General features: G+C 35.2%; 1 protein-coding gene across 1 annotated transcript in view; it reads left to right on the forward strand.

The window, feature by feature from the left end:
- The window catches only part of LOC135201872 (cell adhesion molecule Dscam2-like), a 220,196-nt gene that overhangs the window by 72,428 nt on the left and 125,530 nt on the right, over positions 1 to 22,238 (forward strand). The window contains 2 exon segments of the mRNA XM_064231173.1: positions 5,494 to 5,652; positions 14,168 to 14,323. Of these exon segments, the coding sequence (XP_064087243.1) occupies positions 5,494 to 5,652; positions 14,168 to 14,323 (315 nt within the window).

A 22,238-nucleotide genomic window follows, 5' to 3' on the forward strand; every position in this document is an offset into this window, starting at 1 on the left:
TTGTCATAAAGTGGTAAAGATGAAGTTTCGTCTTTTGGCCTGATCGGAGGGAGCTCGGTGAATATGAATGAGGAGCGTGGGCAGTCGAGCGATTGACAAATTGAATATGGCCGTCCCATTGTTGCTGCCGAATTGCATTACCTCGTATCGGCAGGAAGGGGTTGGTACCGCCGGGGTTGTGGGAATGGGACTGCTGGGTGGTGGAATTTTAATTCTGGATTTCACATCTCTCTCTCTCTATGTCTCTTTCTCTCTCTCTCTCTCTCTCTCTGGCCATAAGGATTTTATTTCCTATTTGATAATTTTCAGTGTTCTGCAATGGGACATTTTTCATTAATCTCAATTCGTTTCTGCTTCATATTAGATTTACATGTGATAGCTCGGTCTTTCTAGTATTGATATTTCTGATAGAGAAAGAATGGAGCCTATGGCATTGTTGAGATAAAAATATATCTTATTTGGATTCAGATAAAGTGTGTTATCTATATCAAGCGTAGATCTTAATTCAATATCTATTTTTTCCCCTCGCTTAGAATGAAATGATTGCATCCAAAGTCAGGTAACTTATATATCCGAAAAACGATATTACCCGACCGAAAGACTGCGCAAAAGTAATTCATAACACAAATAACTTTTTTATGACTTACTATTTTCTTTTTAATATTGCAAATTAAAACCTGCCTGTTTTTTTTTAAAGTCTGCAGTTCGTCTACGGTATCGTTATATATTCCTTTACAGAGAAATGACTTTGTTCATGTGAAAAATACATCTTGCTCGGGCTCCAAACTACAATTCTTTTCGACACCTTAGCTTTACTTAGTTGCAAGGGCACTCACTGGTATAAAGCCAACGTATTCAGTATCAATTAGCACAAGCACAAGATCACAGAATAGCATGTTAGTCAAAAATAGTAATAATAAATCTATTATTGATAAGATTACACACCCTACAGCATTGATTTTGAGAAAGATGAATGTAAGCCTGAGAGAGGCATAAGATTTCATGTTGAAGTTCAAAGCAGAGGAGCTTTCCGTTCTCGGTCAGAGCCTATCTGTCTGATATCGTAGTGTGGAAAGATTTTCTTGTATCATTATGAAAAATCATCATTCGTAAATGAATGTGTTCAAATTATGATATAGTTTTTTAGTCTTTTGTGATAAATTTAATGTCGGGAAGCTTAAAAATTAAATATAACTAAAGTAGTGTATTCATTTAAAATTTATTCACGCTTTTGCATCCCAATATTCTTTGTTGAGAGATGGAAAAGTCTGACAATTCAGTTATACAACAAACACGGAACTGTATTTAATTATTTTAATTAAGTGAATCCAAATTAAGTATTGCTTTAACTCTAATTACAAAGCAGATTAACTCTTAACTTTTGGTAATTGGTATCTAATTGGCAGGAAGGACAAACCTCACTCAGATATAAAGTTTTTTTTTTTTGTCACTGTACTAACAGAATTAATTAACCACAGAGTGATGTATAAATAGAACATAGTCATGTTGAATGTTTGTTGCATTTAAATATAGATTTTTATTTGCTAACCGGAAAATGTATTCACCTTAGTAAAGCGCAATCTTATATTGAATTCATGCACCGTTTCATTGCTCTTGCCATGCTGCTGGTCTGAGCTGAACCATATCCTCTCTCTCTCTCTCTCTCTCTCTCTCTCTCTCTCTCTCTCTCTCTCTCTCTCTCTCTCTCTCTGCAGAAACATTTTGGGTCATTGATCAGTTAAGATGCACTAGAAAATCCTTCCCCTTTCCATGCAACTTCAGAACTACCGGTATTCCATTCTGTATCTCTTTTGCTCTGAACTGGACACGTCTCATTAGGATAATCGATCGCTTCTTTCCATCCAGCATCAAGGGTAAGAATTCTCCTTCTGAATCTGCAGTTCTTCGTATGGGGGTTGTTAGACTACACTCTCGTTCCTTCTTTTGAAAACTTAGAAAGCCCAGAACATAATTATGATCATGCGCTAATGAATGTTTGTTGAAGATTATTTCTTTGATGAAGTTTGTTTAGCGAATTGCTTTTTCACTCCTGGTCATCCCCCCCCACCCCCCCTTCCACTCTTACTGGTCTTCAGCATTGACTCCACTTTCCTGAAGTTGATTGTTCGGTTAATATTAAGCCCGCGCGTCGCATTGCCAAAAGACAGCGCGTGACTGTGATTAGAAGTTATAAAAGGTCTGGTGTGGATCGAGACATTATTTTTCTATATTTTTCCGTAGAAATTCTCAGGATTACTGATACTGGTCCATGGTTCGATTCAACATGCTGTCTACCAGTTGACCCAGTTGTTATTTTAAGGTCCTTCATAAACATTTTACAAATATATGTGTCCAAATGTTACAATCCTAGACTAAGATTTTTTCATTAGTGATTTGTTTATGAAGGACCTTAAAATAAATGAATGAACTACTAATCAATTAGTCCCACATGTTTCTATTTATTGATTTTTATTTCTCACGCTTGTTATATTTACATCTTATGTTCGTTTCTCACTCATTGCTTGAATACTTTTGTAAATTCATGTTGACAAGTGCGTTTGGCTGCTCTTAAATTCTTAATCAAGCCTTCGGGATTTTGCTAGTTTTGTACTGTCCGTTTGTATATGTCTGTTAAGTATATATTAGTTTAACCAGACCACTGAGCTGATTAACAGCTCTCCTAGGGGTAGCCCGAAGGATTAGATATTTTTACGTGGCTAGGAACCAATTGGTTACCTAGCAACAGGACGTACAGTTTATTGTGGGGATCCGAACCACATTATATCAAAAAATTAATTTCTAATCTCCGGAAACAAATTCCTCTGATTCCACGTTAGCAGAGCGGAAAATCGAACTCGCGACTACCGAATCGGTAGGCGAGCATGTAAACCACTCGTCCAACGAGGAATATCTGCCGCTTGTTCCTGAAATAAAATGTATTGTTTTCTGACTAACTTACCTGTGGCCACGTGTGGGTGGCTACTTTTAAACCTTTAATCTATTACACGGGCGCTTTTTTGTTTCTTTAAAGCGACCTAGGCCTTTTGTCAATCCTGTAATGTCCTTTTATATATGCTTACCTGTATTGTGTTTCTCATTGTTCTAATCAGTCTCGCCTCTAGTACAGGGCCGTTAAGACAGAAACATCTCAGGCAGTTCTCGTTTTTCATTTTCCTCCGTGGCATTGCCTTTACATATATCTATATATATATATATATACATACATACATACATATATATTAGATAATACATACATCCACATACATACATATCTATATATATATATATATATATATATGTATATATACTATATATATATATTATATATATTCATATTCAGTTGTATTCCACATAGGAAAATGAAAAAAGGTATATCTCAGAAAATGCCCAACAGTTTCGTCCTCCAATGGACCTCTTCTTGGAGCGTTTATTAATAAACGCTCCAAGAAGAGGTCCATTGGAGGACGAAACTGTTGGGCATTTTCTGAGATATACCTTTTTTCATTTTCCTATGTGGAATACAACTGAATTACTATATCTTCGTGCCTAAGAAGATTACCAGTACTATATATATATATATATATATATATATATATATATATATATATATATATATATATATATATATATATATATATATATGGACATATAGGAAAAGGGCATGCACATTTCGGACTCCCCTTTAATGTTTTGACGTCACTCTTTATGCTTTAGTAATCTTTGCAGTTACATAGAACCTTTACAACAGAGGTTCTCAACCTTTTTTATTATCGTGCCCCCTCAAAGAGGTGGTCGGTCCTTCCCTCTACGCTCCCTTTGCATCTGTAAGTATAATTCCGTCCCCAGACTTCAAGGAAACTAATGAATGAGAGAGAGAAAGGGAAGGGATGTTTTTATTCTTTTGGGAATGAATTAGTGAGATACTTGGCCCTGCTTCTTACCAGCTAGATCTTGAATGCATGGCTGAATGCCGGAGAATGCACAGCGTAAGTCCTCTTCAACATTCAGTCTGCTTCTGTATTTGTTCTTGAGAGCAACGAGCTTCGAAAATGCAGATTCACAAAGACACATGGATCCAAACTTAGTACCCGAACGAGCTCAACTATACTCTGTTTTTTTCCATCTGTCCATCCGCCTGTGGTGGTCGGGCATGGTAACACTGTGTCCCGGGCGTTAAATAGTTACTCTATGTGTAAGTTTTAGGTAAATAAAAGGATATCTTGGTGTATATTTGCAACTGAAAAGTATTTTAATAATTTACTGTATGATAATTACACCGTTAATATTCGAAATAGGATATTATTTAAAGCCCAGGAAGCAGTGTTACCATGCGCAAACACCACAGGCGGATAGATAGATGGAAAAAGACAGAGTATAGAGTAGTAGACTATAGGAAACTAACGTTGTAAGGCGATACTTTTGCATTTTTTCATTAACTTCTGAATATCAATTCCTCACTCTTGTTAAGAGGATAACGAATATAATTAGAGAATGTTCAATTTTCCCCTGAGTCTTGCGCCCTCCCCCTTGGAAATTGCTGACGTCCCATAGGGGGGCGTACCCACCCTCCCAGGCTGAGAACCACTGCTTTACAACAATGGTCAGATTAATCAGTAACAATGTTAATAACGTGGATTTCTGCGTATTGACATTTCAGGTAAGAATCGCGTCCACATTATAATATGCACAGAGGCCTCATGTTTGCACATTTATTCGCGGGATTCATATTCCGATGATAGGATATCTGTTCTGTATTCAAATTCTGTTTTCAAATAGTGGTTGCGAATATTCATATTATAAATATTTCTTTGTTCTTTTTTTTACAAAATAAATGGACAGAAGGGAAACTGGCTTACTGTTTTCTGGAGCAGAATATTATAACCTTAAGTTTTGTAAAATTTGACTCTTATATTCTTTCGATGTACGTTTATTATCATTTTTCATCGTTTTTAATATTTCAATCATCTTATTGATCGTGTCCCGGTTTATTTGTACTTAGAGTAACTTTATGGTCTGTACTTATATTTTTTGTGAGCCTGTTGCTTTGGACCATGGTCTGGTAATTCGTTCAGAAATACATCGGGCATGGATAAAAAAAGTTATTAAAAATGAAATAAAATTAGATAATAATAATAATAATAATAATAATAATAATAATAATAATAATAATAATAATAATAATAATAATAATAATAATATGCCCTTCAGTGGCTTTGGATAATGAAATATTATTTTCAACCGTCGTACGTTATCATTACTTTGCTGCATTTTTTTTCTGGATTATGATTCACTATTCTATTTCAAGGGACATGGAGCTTAATCTTAGTATGGGACAGCTGGCGGAATGTATCGTGCAGTGACGTGTTAATTGTTGAGTAAGTCTTATTGTCTTACATAACGACTGGTCAATCACAGCCATTGTTTGGTGAACTAACACCTGTCATGCCTTTCTCTGAGGACCAAAACTCATAGCTGTCACTTTATCCCTACCAGTTGTTTGGCAAGAATTCACCATCCGAGGAGAGAGCGGGCGAGCAGTTTTGGGTGGGTCTGTGCTGCTGAAATGCCTCCTTCCTGCCCATTTGTCCAAAGTGGTCACGCCGACGGCATGGGAAATGCCCACCCATACCATCTATCCTACTTCCACACCAGGTAAGATTATTGATATTTCTCAAGGAACAAGATCTGACTTGGGTTGTCCGCATCATCTTTTGTTCGGCGTATGTCATTTGGAGTATCCTTGGTAAAGCTATTTTCCTGCTGTAATATCCTCAATTCAATGCCACTAATTTTTACTTGACTGGGATCATTACGTTGCTCTACTTCTTAGATTTAGCTTTAGTATAAATATCGTATATGTTTATGTTAATTTTGTATTACCTATTGATGTTTAGGATATTTCGTAGATTTTGTGACACAGCATAATTCCGTTTGTATCGTCTAAAATCACAAGCACTATGTAGTGGTTGCCAAGTCTTGTTAAACTATTTTCAGTTTCCAACGTCATACTGTCGATAAATTTGCCAATTCACAGCAGCTGTGTTCAAGTTCTCTGTATGTTGCGAAATGGTTTATATGCCGAGAAAAATACTTTAAGCCTTCTGAGATGTAATCTACCAATCGAAGTATCTATTAATATTGATATCAAGGCAAATGCAACGCTTGGTTTTTAACAGACGTAAAATATTTTTTCTTAAACGTCCTTCTGCTCGCTTTTGGTACATAATTGATTCACTCATTAGGTAACTTGGACTGCAAGAACTGCATATGCTCTCTGGCCAGAAATTGTCAATGTAGTAATTTGAATGCTAAGTGTAATATATTTTTAGTAAGTAAAGAAAACTAACACGCCTAGGCCGGGGAACAAAATCACGGAATTAACAGAAGTGTAACTTCTTAGACGAATATTTGCTAATAAACCATTATTTTTGAATTGTTTAGAAATATAGCACAGACAACTTTATTTTTTTAAAGGCTGAATTTTCCGATGATAAGCATAAAAAAAAATATTTTAGAGATGATTTCCTTTCCTCTATTCATTGCAGACTTATGTTTCTAGGTTAGGGGTGGGAAAAACCTTTCAGTGCAAAGGCCACATTAAAAAAACTTTTCAACTTTGCAGGGCCGCATAGAATAATATCAAGCGAAATAATTAATATTCAAAATAGACAAAATGAAAGGATTTTAAAGATATGATGCAATTTATTTTTGTTAATATTTCAAAGTAATGTAGAAGATTCACATGAAATAAATTTGTCTGAAAGACTAACTCAGTTGGATTTTTTTTATTAATTTGTATTTTAAAGTAGGAACTTCATATGAAACACAATTGAAAGATATGTTCTTAGTTTACACACACACACACACCCACACACACACACACACACACACACACACACACACACACACATATATATATATATATATATATATATATATATATATATATATATATATATATATATATATATATTAAGAGCTTGCTTGTACAAAAGATATGGTTTCATTATCTTTTGTATTCTCACGTTGTTATATTTGAAGACTTATACAGGTATGATATTTAAAGCTTGATTTTATACGAACCACCAGAATGTCTTTTCTGGTTTAAAATTTTTGTCCTAGATATCTTTGTATATCTCGATTTTGGTTGGTACTTGTTTCCTGGACATCATATATCCAGGAAGGGTTTCTTCATGGTACGGGTTTATTTGTTTGTTTTGAAAATATATGTTTTTGCTTTATAAATATTTTATATTCTGAATAGTAAATACAGTTGTCTGCAGTCCATGGTTTAACAATATGGCTTACTTTATTTGACCCAGTACTTGTTCGTGGGGGAATTAGTGAGTGTTGCTATATACGAATCCATCTAAGGCCAAGGTGCATTTATGTTGTACAGAAAATAAGTCCGCTTGTCCTGCCAAATTAGCATTTTTGGTGAGTTATGCATTCATAAATATGAATTTAATTAACGATTTTATTTAATAACTTCACTGTTGAACAACAGTTTTGATAGGGGCTAAGAATTTCCTTGTGATGTTAAATTTTTTTGATTAAATTTCATTTACAGATAGGGGGTAAAACAAAATATCTCTATTTAACGCACTGAACAATTTTAAACGACCCAGTTAAATAATGTGAAAGTTGACCGACATGCACAACATTTCCATAGATCATAAAAAAATGACAATAAAACGGGGGAGTGACAAAATTTATATAAAATTATGTCAAGTGATAACCACTGACAAAACATAACAAATTATATGCTAATCTGTTACAAAATTACAAATAAATGCTGGGTTCTGACCACGGAAAAATTCCGTTATCCAAATTCCAGTCACAAATGCGATTTATTATCTGTTTTGCATCTGAGAAAAAGACATAAGCCAAGAACGAGATCAGCTGCCCTACACCGAGATTTTTCAGATAAAGCTGGAAGAACAAATTGTTGTAAAGCAGACCAGATTTACTTGCATTTCGGGTAAAGTTAAGCTAAGATGAGTCATTTCTACATATAAATCATTAACTGCAACTGACCTTCATTCCGTGCTGATTTTAATGTTGATTTCTTTAATTGCATTGTGACGATCACATTTTATGACTGAAAATAAAGCTAAATTCACCCCTTCATGTTTTATTATGCGTGCAGAGTGATCACAGAACGCAGTCTGAAAATCAAAGATATGCGTATAACACATCATACAACTTTAATAAAATAGAATTTTAATATACAGTCATAATTTGCTAGAATCACATGCACTCGCTGTGCTGCCTAATAGATACATTTATTTAGTCAGATAAACCTAGCCGAGAAAGGCACCCTTCCTTAATTTTTAACTTTGGTAGCATATTTACCACAATCTGTTGTGCTTTTGTTTGCAATTCCCGTTATCTTTATAGTCTAACACTCTTAATTCGCTGAATTTTCTAGGTATGAAACGTCGCTTCACTCATGTGATCCAGAGTCCAGCGCACTGACAATTTATACTCCTCTTTCACTTTAGTTTAAGTCAAGATGTCCCATTTTGGTCTTTTATATAAGAGACACAATATGTCTTTACTTCTACTCTTTGAAGAAGTGATACTGAATTGCAGAAAAAGATGCATATCATAAAATGGAATGTTTGGAATCATTTCCCCATTAGATATGATATTATACATGAAGATGAAATGCGTTACAATGAGATAATAGAACTGTAAGAAGTTTTATTACATAGATATGATGAAAATGGTTAGGATTCTTAAGCCATGGTTGGTCATAGAGGGTCAGCTTCCTTGTTGCGAGTGAAATTCTGTAACAAGTAAGTCATACTATTTCGTTATTGTTACTTAAATACTCTTGCATGCAAATGTGTGTTAAAACATATACTATACGTGTGCGCAAACAGACAGATGAAGATATTTCGTTTTTTATGCAACGGAATAGATTGACACATTCTGTTAGCATGTTATGCTTTATCCTTTACCACTTATAGCTTTAAGTGGTAAAGGATAAAGCTACAAGAGTCGTTCCATAAAGGCCACTAACTATCAGGAGAACAGTAATAGCTGGTGATATGAAATAGTGAAGAACAATATTCCATTCTTGCTGCTTGCGTTTTGATGATGACGAAGACGGCTTTGACACAAAGGAAGATAGATGTTTCATTTTCCCAGAGTAAATACCCAGGTAAATGTTATAGAAATTCCCCATTCCTATATCAATATACGTAAAAAAAAGGACAATATCCTTCAGTGTTGGTTAAAACAAATATAACGTATTAATCCCTTTGGAAGAGAATGCTAAAGACCAATGACATCAGCTTCATTTCTCCATACATTCATATCCTTTAGAGATGAATAGAAAGATGAGCCTCTATTCTACCTCCATTGGGTCTTTGTTTCCTCCCAAATAAGCCTCGAATGGCGATTCAATCGCAGTGATGCGTTTTCCTCTCTGCAGGATTTGTTGAAAGGGAGTCGCCGATCGACATAGACGAACATTTCGTGAGGAAGTTTACCTTTTTTTCGCTCATTACTTCGTTCCGTAATTTGTGCCCTGTATATTTGCCATCCCTAGAACTTTCCCAAATTGTTCACTACACTGCTCAGAGTTAGATTCTGGTAGAAGTTGGCGTCATACTTAAAAAACCGAGGTTACCGAGTAAGGGCGCTATTCAAGTAGAAGTAATTGAAAAAGAGATCACTCTTTACTTCTGGTGCATTTTTGGTTGAACTTCTACGAAGAAAAGAATTAGAAAGGGACGAAGCTATTGCTTCTGTCTTGCAGTTTCTTTGTCTCTTGCTCCTGTTGTTCTTGTAAATACTACAGCTTCTTTTGTTATTGACTGTGTTCTTTTCTAGAGCTATTTTGACCACGATTCTTGATTTATATATATTGTTTCGCTATCCATAGCCTTCCTCTTTGTTTATATTAATTTGCAAGATCCTGTTTTCTCTGTTCGTCCTCTACATCATTGAAATCAACAATTCATCTAACGGTATCATTGCCCTCATTGTTATTTTTCATGAAGACGCATAAAAGGCGAAATCGCTTCATTGCTTTCCAGAGTGGGTATTTGAAATTCCCTTCTATAATGCAATGCAGGACCAGGTTCAGACACAACACAAATCTGTTGACCATCTCATTAACAAAACTACATATTGATAAAAGAGAATTTAAATTTCCCGATACCTCTCACGATGGCCGGAATACAATTAGAAAGATGAATAAACAATATCCTTCTTAATGGAGATGATTATCCAAGCATTCGATTTTGGTGCTGATAGTAGAATTTAACAAATATGTTGCCTGTCGAAATTGGTTTTTAATTCTGTTCAGTCTCTGGTACAAATAGAACAGCTTTCCGCGCGAGAAATATAGGCAGATAAACGTAATCCATGCATCATATATGGCCAAGTAGATTATGCATAGACATTTGATACATAATCGTATATGTATCAAAAGTTGAATATCTCTATTTAGGTATAACACACATTCATACACACACACACACACACACAGACACACACATATATATATATATATATATTAATTTATATAGTATCTATCTATTTATCTGTCTATATATATATATATATATATATATATAATGTATATATATTATATAGTTATCTATCTATCTATCTGTCTATATATATATACATATATATATATATATATATATATATATATATATATATATATATATATATATATATATATATATATATATATATATATATATATATATATATATATATATATATATGTATGTATACACACACACACACACACACACACATATATATATATATATATATATATATATATATATATATATATATATATATATGTGTGTGTGTGTGTGTATGTGTGTGTTGTGTGTGTATAAATATATATATCATCATCATCATCATCAGCCGTTGCTAGCCCACTGCAGGACAAAGGCCTCAGACATGTTCTTCGTCTGTTTATGGTCTTTCTATTCCAGTCTTTACCCGCAAATTTTCTTTGATCGTCAATCCATCGTCATCTCTTCCTTCCCCTGCTTCGTTTGCAATCTCTAGGGACCCATTCTGTTATTCTTTTCGTCCATCTGTTATCAGACATTCTCATTATATGTCCTACCCACGTCCATTTCTTTTTCTTGTTACAATATCCTCTACTTTAGTTTGCTCTCATATCCTTGTTGCTCTTTTTCTGTCTCTTTGTGTTATTCCCATCATAATTCTTTTCATCTCTCTTTGAGTTGTAACTAACTTAGGTTCTAAGGCTTTAGTAAGGCTCCAAGTTCCATAAGCATAAGTTAATACTGGAACGACCATCTGATTGAATATTTTTCTTTTTAGAGAAAGTGGCATTTTACTTTTCATAATCTCATTTTGTTTACCATATGCTCTCCATCCCATACTTATACTTTTTTTTAATTTCGGTCTCATGTCCTAAAGAAGCACTTACTGCCTTCTGTCCTAAATACGTATATTCATTACCAAGCTCTAGAGGTTCGTTCATAACCCTTATTTGTTGTCTCTCTGCATTTTCTTTGAACATTATCTTAGTTTTACTCATACTAATTTTCAATCCTATATTTCTGCTTTCTCTATTCACATCTTCTATCATCTTTTGTAATTCCTCCCCTGACTCACTAAGTAGAACTATGTCATCTACAAATCTTAAGTTGTTAAGCTATTCCCCATAAATGTTAATTCCTACATTTTTCTCAATCTAAATTCTTAAAAACTTCTTCTGGGCACACGCTGTGAATAATTTAGGAGAGATGGGGTCTCCCTGTCTAAATCCTTTCTCAATCGGAAAATTTTCAGTTTATGTAGTTTTAGGATTGCTGTACTACCCGCATAGATATTTTCGCGTGTTTTAACATAAGATTCAGCTATTCCTTGCTTTTGAAGGGCTTTCATTGCTGTTGAAGTTTTGACAGAATCAAATGCTTTCTCATAGTCTACAAATACCATACATATTGGTTTGTCATACTCTGTTGATTTTTCCTTTATATATATATATATATATATATATATATATATATATATATATATATATATATATATATATATATATATATAATATTACCGAGGTTCCAACCTCGGTAATCTTAAAAGGTTCTGGTAGCGATGGCCGTGCAGCTAGACACTCTCTCTCTCTCTCTCTCTCCCTTTACAACACCCCGCCCCCCTCTCTCTCTCTCACTCTCACTCTCTCTCTCTCTCTCTCTCTCTCTCTCTCTGTCTCTCTCTCTCTCTCTCTATTACCTAAGGCAATTAAATCAGACTCGTGAACTACAAAAATACATTTATTTAAGAGCAAAGCATTAACTAAATGAATCAGGTTCTTAACAAAATGATTAAATGAAAGGTTGAACTCAGATAGCCCAATCCATCCCTCTTCTACAATAACCAACATTAGTTTAGTCATAAAACTAGAAAAGTCATAGCACAGTCTAGTAACACCACGAAACATCAGTTAAGTTCCCATTTCTGAATAAGTCACCATATCAGTTCCCCTTTGTCTCAGAACTGGAGAACACATCGATAAACAAAGGATTAAAGAGCAAAATATAAATGTCAAATAAAGTAGAACATCTTTGAAGCAAATATTCAAAATACAGTCATGCCACACCTTTGGCTAAAGAATAAGTAAGCTTACCCATTCAACACAGATTTCACAAACTTCAAAAATACTGAAAAAGGAGCCATCTCTGCCCTTCGCCGACTCTGTAGCAATCTCCCATTTTGGCTAACTTACCCTCTCATTATGTAGGGAAATAGTTCGCATGCACGCAAGCATGAATTCTCAAACAAGACACTCCCAAATAAGTGTCGTCACTAACTTCGTCACAAGTTCATGACATCATTATACAGATCATTGTACACCCAAGAAACAGCCCCAAACCAGATTCATAAAGCATATCTGCATCCGCCCGTGCATAGAAACAGGACATGGTCTGTTCTGCCTAGGCAGCGACTATGACATCGCGCCACCCAAGGAAGATGCGCCAGCACCTGCGAAGCTGAGCTGTCTTGTCACTTAGGACCACTGTTTCCATGGAGAAGCTAAATTGATGATGTCTACATTCTAAAAATGTCACTGCCTATCACATCCTCTTAATGAAAGAAAAGATACAAGTCGCATTCACAACGGTGTCTTAATTATATTGTCAATTGCTCCTTATTGCATATATATATCTATATATATATATATATATATATATATATATATATATATATATTGTTACAGGCATGGCTGTGCAACGTTTACATTAAGCTTACTTGGAGTAAAAGGGTCATCCAACTTTGGGCCACATACTGATAACCAGAATAGGATAGCAATATCTCACTTGATAGATTACTATTGTTTATCAAATCAGAAGATATGTATGCAGGAGCCATAACACTAGCTTCATGGCACTGTAATTATGATCTGTAGCAAAGCAAGTATGCTATTGAGAGAACCTCTAAAATACATTAAAGTGAATAAGATATTGCAGATTCTGTACATAAGATAAGTCTTCAGTCTTTCATTCAGTCGAACTTGCTGAATGATGGCAGTTGAGGGAAGAATGGCACTGCGGAAAACAGACAAATACACATCAAGCATGGTCACCTAATCGGTAATGCAGGAACGCAGTGTAGCTTCGATTGCTAAAGCAAATAATAGATGGAAACTGCTAAAAGCAGAGAGAGTAAATCATTCAAGGAGATAATGGTATGTACAATGAATTAAAGATTAGGTTTACGTTCACAACAGTTTACACCACTTAACTTAGGCTCTGAAGGAGTAGCAAAGAGGTAGCGAATATAAAGATAGCCACAATTTCCAAATCCAACTGTACCTTAATCCTTAGGACGATGATGTCTTGAATGTAAAAGTCAGACTTTAATTAAGGGACTTTGGGTGGAATATTGATTGTATGCACCACAAAAGTAAGTAGTAGCGAAAAGGGGGAAGGGGAGTGACTGGCATATGGCCTGCCGACAAGGTCTGTTTCTGAAGCTGGATGGGTTACGACATCTGCTAGATATAGCATGATGATATATATGCAAGAGTCTTTAATAGTATATTTACATGCTATCTTATGTCAACTCACAGTGATACAAAATTGTTTTTTCCTGGAGCCTGAAATAGATGAATTAAGTCGCTGACCGAAGAAATGGGCTCCAATCTTTGCAGAAGGTCGATATCTGATGGTGGGCACCGACGGAGACCTACTGGTTCGAGGGGTGACTCAGGAAGACGCCTTCACCGAATTCAAGTGTCGTGTCAGAGATCAGGTGAACGGCGGACGGGAGATGATCTCTAGGGAGCCAGCCAAGATCATAGTCCTCGGTAAGTACTATTTGTGCTATCGTTCATTAATTTATTTGTTAATTAGAAAAGGTAAGGTTATTCGTTTTATGTTGTATCTCATTTTTGCTATTATTTTTTTTTTCTTCTTTTTCACTAAAGATAAAAGTTGTCCTAAGTCAGACTTACCTGTTTTCTCTTTGGGACATTGCTAGCTAAGGCACTTTAAGTAATATTAATGTGTATTTAGGCTGCTTTGGACAATCATTTTTTATCGGATATGAAATATCTAGTAAATATATAATTTTTTCTGTGACCTCAGTGAAGTGATTCCACTGGAATGGTTATAGTTATAGAGATCTGTAACTTATTACAGTTTTTTAACCGTATCATCCCTATAGAAGCATTTCTACCAAATAGTTATTATTCAGATTCGCAGCAAATTTGTAAAGGTTCTTATTCTACACAAGTTTGGGAAAATTCTCGCGAGAAAACACGTTTTATGTAAATTTACGAGAATATTTCATTTTTTACTTATCATGTAAGATTATTTTCATTCTTATGAATATGAAATGCACTTCAGGGTTTGAAGAGCTTACAATTTTCAGTATGACACATTTGTTTTGTTTCGTTTTGTATTTTACTCTCTTGTACACCTGTTCTCCGTCATTTAATTCTACATCAAATTTGCTCCCTTCTCTGCTTTGGAATTCACTTGTAATTTTACTAAAGATGATAAGCCGTTTTTGTCTGAAATATTCCTTTTTATTGATGGTGATGTTATTATGATGCTCTCAGCCTCATTAACAATTCAAACTGGGCTGTTAATAGGACAATTTATTAATTATTGTCATAATAATAACTTGAAATAATGCCTCTCTGCAGGTAGAATTTAAGCCTCTTAGAGGGTATTGAGCAAATGTCGCCTTTTTTAAAAACCGAAGTGTTTTTGTTGAAAAATGGGAAAATATCTTTCGACATTTAGAATAACAGCTCGGAATAGCATATCAATGGAAACGTCGGATAAATTACAAAGATAAAAATGGAGGTCTTACGTTTAAAATTCAATGCTTCTCCTTTTTGCAAAATTTTCCTTGTTCATATAAACACATCCTACAAAATCATTTTCATATACTTCAAGTTCAAGTAATATTTTTGAAGATTCAGTTTATCTAGAAACGAGAAAGAGCTCTGGGTCAGTTGTTTGTGATAATAGTGACAGTAAGATGAATATGACGTAAATTCAATAGCTGCTGTCAAGTAGTGTGTCTGTTGAGAAGCTGTCCTCTTGCTTATTCTAAGGAAGGAAACTCGAGCCAGCGAGAACAGAATGAATACAGTTCACAAAACGGACATATGTGTCCCTGTCTTTCTGGCCAGATGATTTACTACACGCCCGAGGCTTTATTCTTGATTAGAGTTTTCGCTGGAGTCTCTCGCATCCAGTAAGATATCCAAAATTAGCCACTTTGTTCAGAGAGAAGCGAGTGAAGGAGCAAAAAGGGAAGGAGGGAAAAAGAGGGGAAAGAGGAAAAGAGGGGAAAGAGGAGAAGAGGGAACTCACATCCCCGCTTCATTAGAAAAGTGAAATGACTTACCTGCGGCTATCCTCTAAATTAACTTGGCCGGCTGGAGGAAAAAGAGGAGGTTATTCCGAATTCAGTTTGTTGATTTTGCCGGATCTCATTGTTTGCTTCGGATTATGCAAAGATGGACAGCGAGTCATTAAATAAACAAGTTGTCTCGACTGGTGGGATGAGAACCGTTTCCGTTTTCCTTTCCATTTTGTATTATGCTAATGACCGAATGCTTCGTTCCTGTTCATTTTATGGCATCTGCATGCATATAAATGCAATAGGTCTTTGTGCGGAAGCTGAAAAAATCCTTTATGACAAAACTACGCAATCCCAAAATCCTCTTACGGATACGTATCAATTTATATATAGGAAGGGAGCCACTGCATGATAAAATAAAATGACTGAAAATATTTCCAACTTTTTAAAGGGAAACGGGTATTTTATCTGCAGAATCTCTAACTTTGGTTGCTGTAATCCTCTTAATATAAATATCTTCTTTTGTAAATAGGTTCAGGCTGAAAAAAGAATAATGTGCCGCTTTATTTAAATCAGAAATTGAACGTTTAACTTGTATGAACTTAACATAAGACCTCTAGTTTTTATAATAGCTATACTGCGTAATTCGAAGTAGTATTAGATATTGTGAAAAATGCCTTTTAAATGTTTTAGTGGTAGTTGATAATGTTCACCGATAATAAAGCAATGAATTTAAGTTCATATTTGTAGCTGGCTATCATGAGGTAACAAAAACTAATATCTTATAGTTTTGAAGGTGTTTACAAGGGCGAACTGTGGACCTAATATCCCTCACTGTCACTGTGTTATGCTGTCTGAAATGGAGTTACCACACTCACTGGGTTCTTGTCAGCAGATTCTGTGGTAACCAAAGAATACTGTGAAAAGTTGCCGTTAATTCAATTCCTATGGAGTAGATCCTTGCTGCGAAAAGTTGTCCTGATTTGGAGTTCCCTGTAGTAGATCCTGCTGAAACCAGAGGTCTACAAAAAAGTTGTCGTTATCCAGAGTCCCTTAGAACAAATTCTGCTGAAATCAGAATTCACCAAAAAAGCTGTTATCCAGAGTCCCTTAGAACAAATTCTGCTGAAATCAGAATTAGATCACCAAGCTGTTATCCAGCAGTACCGCCCCTTAGAACAAATTCTGCTGAAATCAGAATTCACCAAAAAAGCTGTTATCCAGAGTCCCTTAGAACAAATTCTGCTGAAATCAGAATTCACCAAAAAAGCTGTTATCCAGAGTCCCCTAGAAAAAATCCTGCTGAAACCAGATTTGTTAAAAGTTGTCTTTATTTGGAGTCTCCAGGAGTAGATCCTGCTTAAACCAAAGCGTTCTGCGAAAAGTTATCGTTATTTGGAATCTCCAGGAGTAGATCCTGCTTAAACCAAAGCGTTCTGCGAAAAGTTATCGTTATTTGGAATCTCCAGGAGTAGATCCTGCTGAAACCAGATTTATGAAATGTTATTATTTGGAGGCTCCAGGAGTAGACCCTGCTGAAGCCAAAGCATTTTTTGAAAATTTCTCGTTATTAGTAGTCCTCTGGAACAGATCCTGCTGAAACCAAGTAGTTTTGCTAAAAGGTTTTGTTTGTAGTCCCTTGGAGTAGACTGTTGAAACCAGGGCTGCTAAAAGTTAACGTTATTCAAGATCTCCTGGAGTAGATCCTACCGAAACCAGAGCTTTGTGAAAAGTTATCGTTATTTGGTGTCCCGTAGAAGATCCTGTTGAAACCGAAATTGCTGTGAAAAGCTGTTATTTGGAGTTCCCTGGAGTAGCTGCTGACACCAGAATGCTGTTAAAAGTTGTTAAAAGTTGTCGTTATTGAGAGTCCCCAGTAGTAGATCCTGCTGAAACCAAGTAGTTGTGCTAAAAGTTGTCGTTAGTCCCCTGGAATAGATCTTGCTGAAACCAGAGTGCTGCGAAAGGCTGTCATTATTTAGTGTTCCCTGGAGTAGAGCTTCCTGAAGTCAAGGACGTCTGTGAGAAGTTATCGTTATTCTGAGTCTCCGGTAGATCCTGCTGAATCCAAAGCATTTTATGAAAGGTTGTCGTTATTTGAAGTCCCTGGAGTAGAGCCTGCTGAAACCAAATAGTTCTGCAAATAGATTTCTCTATTTGGGGTCCCCTGGAGTAGATCCTGCTGAAACCAGAAAAGTTGTGATTTGGGGGTCCATGCTCCTTTGTGTATTTTGTAGTTGAATGGCAACGACTGTAATGCTTCTCATAAATATCAAATGATAACGTTTCCTAGAATATGTTAACGACACAAATATAGTTTAACAGACAGTGATAACAGTAAAATGGTAATGATAATATTTCATATGAAAATGAATACCCAAGAAGTGCTGTCTCTTAAAAGACATTTGCTGATACTTTTTATCCTTGTTGATATTTTAGCTTCATGGAAAAGTCAGTAATTCCATTTTGAGTCATGAAGCTACCAGAAGAAATATTTATAAGTGGGAAAAGAACACATGGTGATCAAATAAAGGTAGGTGAGACAAAATGATTATTTTTGTTAGTACGCCTAGAGTGAGCGATTACGGAACTTATTATGGTGCCACTTTCCTAAATGTAATTAGCCAGGAACGGCTATGATGCGTGGTTTGAATAAAAGCAAAACATCCACTGAAGGTTTAGGTAAAGTTCTTACACACACATATACATATATATTTATATGCGTGGGCGTGTATTTGTGTGTTTGTGTGTATTATGAAGGTACGCAATTCAAGTTAATTCACGGGCAACTAACGACCATTAACCGTTGACAGGTAGAACATGCGAAACAACATCAACACCCTCTACGTGGATGGCGGCAAAACGATTAATTAATAAGACCAGGTAGATAATATCCTTTTGCTTTTAGCTTCCCAAATGCTAAAGAAACAGCGGTCACTGTGAATTCAATAAGCAGCATTTCATAAAGTCACTTCAGGTAAGAAGAACAAACAACTGTTCGTCCAAAATGCATCAGAAGAGCCATTTGAAAAGTCCCATTACATCTACAACACTCCGCACTCCAATATCCAATCCCTTTTTTGAAAAGGAAACGATACACTTCATCAAAACCTGATCCGTTTGTTAGAGCGATGTAACGCAGACGTTATTAAATGTAGGATTAAACTTCGGATCGAATGAATTTGCATGGGTGACAACTTACGTTTTCGGCTAATCCCCTTTGGGATTTCGAAGGCAGAGTCATTTCCTTCGTCCGTCGCTTGGCGTAAGAGCCGTTATGTCTCTTTAATCTCTGTCTGTTTGCGTCACTGTGGAGCAGCGATATTCCGGGCCGCGTCCATAACTCGACTTGTCATTCGCTTTTATTAAGCTCAGTTCATGACGCTTTTGCGAATGTGTCCGTTGTTATTGGAGTTCTCTTTCATCCTTAATCAGAAACAAATACTGGTGTTATTGTTGCAATTGCAGGCTCTGTTACGTTAGTCGCACGTCAATATTAGATTGATTTTAATGTTTTGCTGCTTAAATTGAAGCGTGTTTTGCTCAGTCTTCGGTCTTTTAAGATCTTAACACTGATGATATAACGCTATGTTCTGTTCTGCGCCATTCCTCTCGGCTGCAAAAACATAAAGACCAACTACGGCATCAATCGACAACTTAGTCACGCAGAGAGTCCTACTATTGTTATTTATGAATAATTTTTTTGTGATTGATGATTATTGGTACAAAATAATCAAAGGCCAATGTACAGAAATAACTTTGACTGACCGCTTTTGAAAGTGTTTCGCTTTTAAATATGCAGCTTTGAACAAGGTGTACTTGATGTTCAATTGCGGAAGTTTACTAGAGAGCTTAAGAGAAGGACACTTGGCTGGGGGTTTTTCCTTCTGGAATTGGTTTAAGCATCTATCGAGTGCTTTTGCATACAGTTACTTTAAGTAACAGATGAGAGATCCTGTCATGTACTATTGGGAGACTTGGTAACCTGGTACAACCTTGTTGTTAGAGCTCATATGATTTCCTTCCGACGAGTCGTATTAATATCTGTTAATCATGACTCTCAGATCAACTGAAACCAGTATTAATTAGTCTCTTGGTAAAGGTCAGATGTTGAAAGCATGAAGTGAAACCAATACATGGTTTGCCTGATCCTTATTTGTAACAGTGCCAAGTCGCGAATATATATATATATATATATATATATATATATATATATATATTATATATATATATATATATATATATATATCGAGACACAAATGTCCTTTAATATCTAATTCGCTCTACCTCGGAATTAATATATTTTTCATATATGTTTAACCAAAGGGGAATTTATTCAGCGATAATAGAATTGCCGGTCGACGGGCACGAACCATCGACATCTTCACTGCCAGTCCTGGAATTGAAGATGTCGATGGTTCGTGCCCGTCGGCCGGCAATTCTATTATCGCTGAATAAATTCCTCTTCGGTTAAACATATATGAAAATATATTAATGCCGAGGTACAGCGAATTAGATATTAAAGGACATTTGTGGCTCGATATATGTATATGAATCACGGTAATTTGATATGACATATATATATGTATATATATAATGTCTGTATAGATTCTACTTTTCACTTTTTTTCTACCAGCTACGTAAGTAATTGTAATAACCACAATGCCCTCTGATGTTCTCGTATTCTGCACACTTTAAGAATGCACTGGTCGCTACATAGCCTTGGATCCAACGCAAGAGTATGAATTAATTTTGAAGTCCGTAGCAGTATTCGAACTTGTATCCTGAGTATCAGAACGAGGTCATGTTACCGACCTGTCCACGATAAGTTAAGAGGGCTTTTTGATTATTACAATTACACACACACACACATATATATAATATATATATATATATATATATATATATATATATATATATATATGTATGTATATATATTTTATATATATATATATATATACCTTCAGATATGGAGCAGCGCTGAATTTACCAAGGAGAGGCTGAGGACATTAACAAAAATTACTGATCATTTTTAGTTTCTCTTTTAAATCTGCTTCGAACATCTTGTGCCCCTGATGGTATCAGGAGTACACTGACTTTGACTGAAATAAATATTATTTCCATATGTTAACTGTTCACTGTAGTAATGCAGATTTTCAGAAGTTTCTGAAGAATATTATTATGTTTTGTTAATATACTGCTACGGGACCGTCACTTGCATGATTTTTCACATGGGTGTACAAAAAGAGGATTACTCTTGTGACTAGTTCAAACTGAATATTCATGTTGATTTATTTTCATATTCAATTTCATACTCGTCTGGCTCCAATAAAAGCATCACAAAATCTATACGTGGGATTTTAAAAGCAAAATGTTGCCATTTTGTTGGGGACAATTTCCTATGAGCATGGTTTTTATTACAGTGTTGTTATGTGAAAAGACAACGGTGACACTGAATATGTTAAGCACTAATTTGATGTACTTAGTGGTAATGAAATAATGCAGACAAATGGTGTTCTTAGTGGAAGACACAAGTCCTTTTTTATTTTGCTAATGTTGTTTAGTTGGTTATTTGTTTACTTGTTTGGTTTTATGATTCACTCTCTGGGGGGGCCCTCGTACGTTTTTTTAATTAAGTCGCTTCTTATATTTTACAATTGTCTTTTAGTGTTTTCTCGTTAGTATTTTAGCTCCTGCTGAATAGGAGATTTTTTAGTCCTTTTTTAAATTTGCTTTCTTCTGTACGATCCTCATCATTTCTGGCGGTATTTTGCTGTAAATTTGGTTGCACTGTAATGCACGACTGACAACTTATAACACTGGCAGAGACATTTAAGAGAAAATTGATTCTTATAATATTAATGATGCATTGACGAATACAACATGCATAGGTTTGTTGCGTTTCTATATGCACTAAATTTGCACTGAAAATATTCTCACCTAATTGCAAAGTTTAAAAAGGCAGGCAATCAGCATTTTTTTGTTTTGAGTGTCAATTTGATAAACGGGACTTGTTCATTCAATTTATCTATGAGATTATTTGCATTGCATCTACAATGTCAACTACATGCGTAAACAACAGCTGTGTCAACAACTTGGTTTATAGTAGTGTCATCTATTTTCTTTTCACATTGATTGTAATAACCGAGCCACATATTCGCCTTCGTAAGTTTATATATATGTATATATATATATATATATATATATATATATATATATATATATATATATATATATATATGTGTGTGTGTGTGTATGTGTGTGTGTGTGTGTGTGTGTCTGAGTCATATCACATTACCGTGATTCATATACATACATCGAGCTACAGCTGTCCTTTAATATCTAATTCACTCTACCTCGGGATTAATATATTTTCATATATGTTAACCGAAGGGGGATTATTT

Source organism: Macrobrachium nipponense, chromosome 28 (assembly GCF_015104395.2).
Source record: "Macrobrachium nipponense isolate FS-2020 chromosome 28, ASM1510439v2, whole genome shotgun sequence".
NCBI lineage: Eukaryota > Metazoa > Arthropoda > Malacostraca > Decapoda > Palaemonidae > Macrobrachium > Macrobrachium nipponense.